Consider the following 238-nt stretch of genomic DNA (forward strand, 5'->3'; position numbering starts at 1 on the left):
TCTCCTCCTCCTCCCCCCCAAAAAAAAACCACCTACTTGTTGTAGAGCACCACATCGGGCAGCCAGATGTGCTTGGAGGGCAGACGGACCTTCTTCATGTTGTCAAAGTCCTCCGGCTTCCAGGTGAGGCGATAGTCCTCCCACTCCTGCGGGCAGGCAGGCTCAGCCCCCCCGGGAGAGGGGGGGCCGGGCTGGGGGGCTCAGAGCAGGATGGGCATGGGGGTCCCACACAGGGTGA

General features: G+C 63.4%; 1 protein-coding gene across 1 annotated transcript in view; it reads right to left on the reverse strand.

Moving 5' to 3' along the window:
* LOC104520685 (neuronal acetylcholine receptor subunit beta-2) overlaps positions 1–146 on the reverse strand; it is a gene marked incomplete at both ends in the record, with an annotated part of 868 nt that extends 722 nt beyond the window's left edge. The window contains one exon of the mRNA XM_010162437.2: positions 37–146. Coding sequence (XP_010160739.2) covers positions 37–146 — 110 coding nt within the window. The remainder of the gene's footprint in view (positions 1–36) is intronic.
* Positions 147–238: the final 92 nt, after the last annotated feature.

Source organism: Antrostomus carolinensis, unplaced genomic scaffold, assembly GCF_000700745.2.
Source record: "Antrostomus carolinensis isolate BGI_N321 unplaced genomic scaffold, ASM70074v2 scaffold45672, whole genome shotgun sequence".
Lineage (NCBI taxonomy): Eukaryota > Metazoa > Chordata > Aves > Caprimulgiformes > Caprimulgidae > Antrostomus > Antrostomus carolinensis.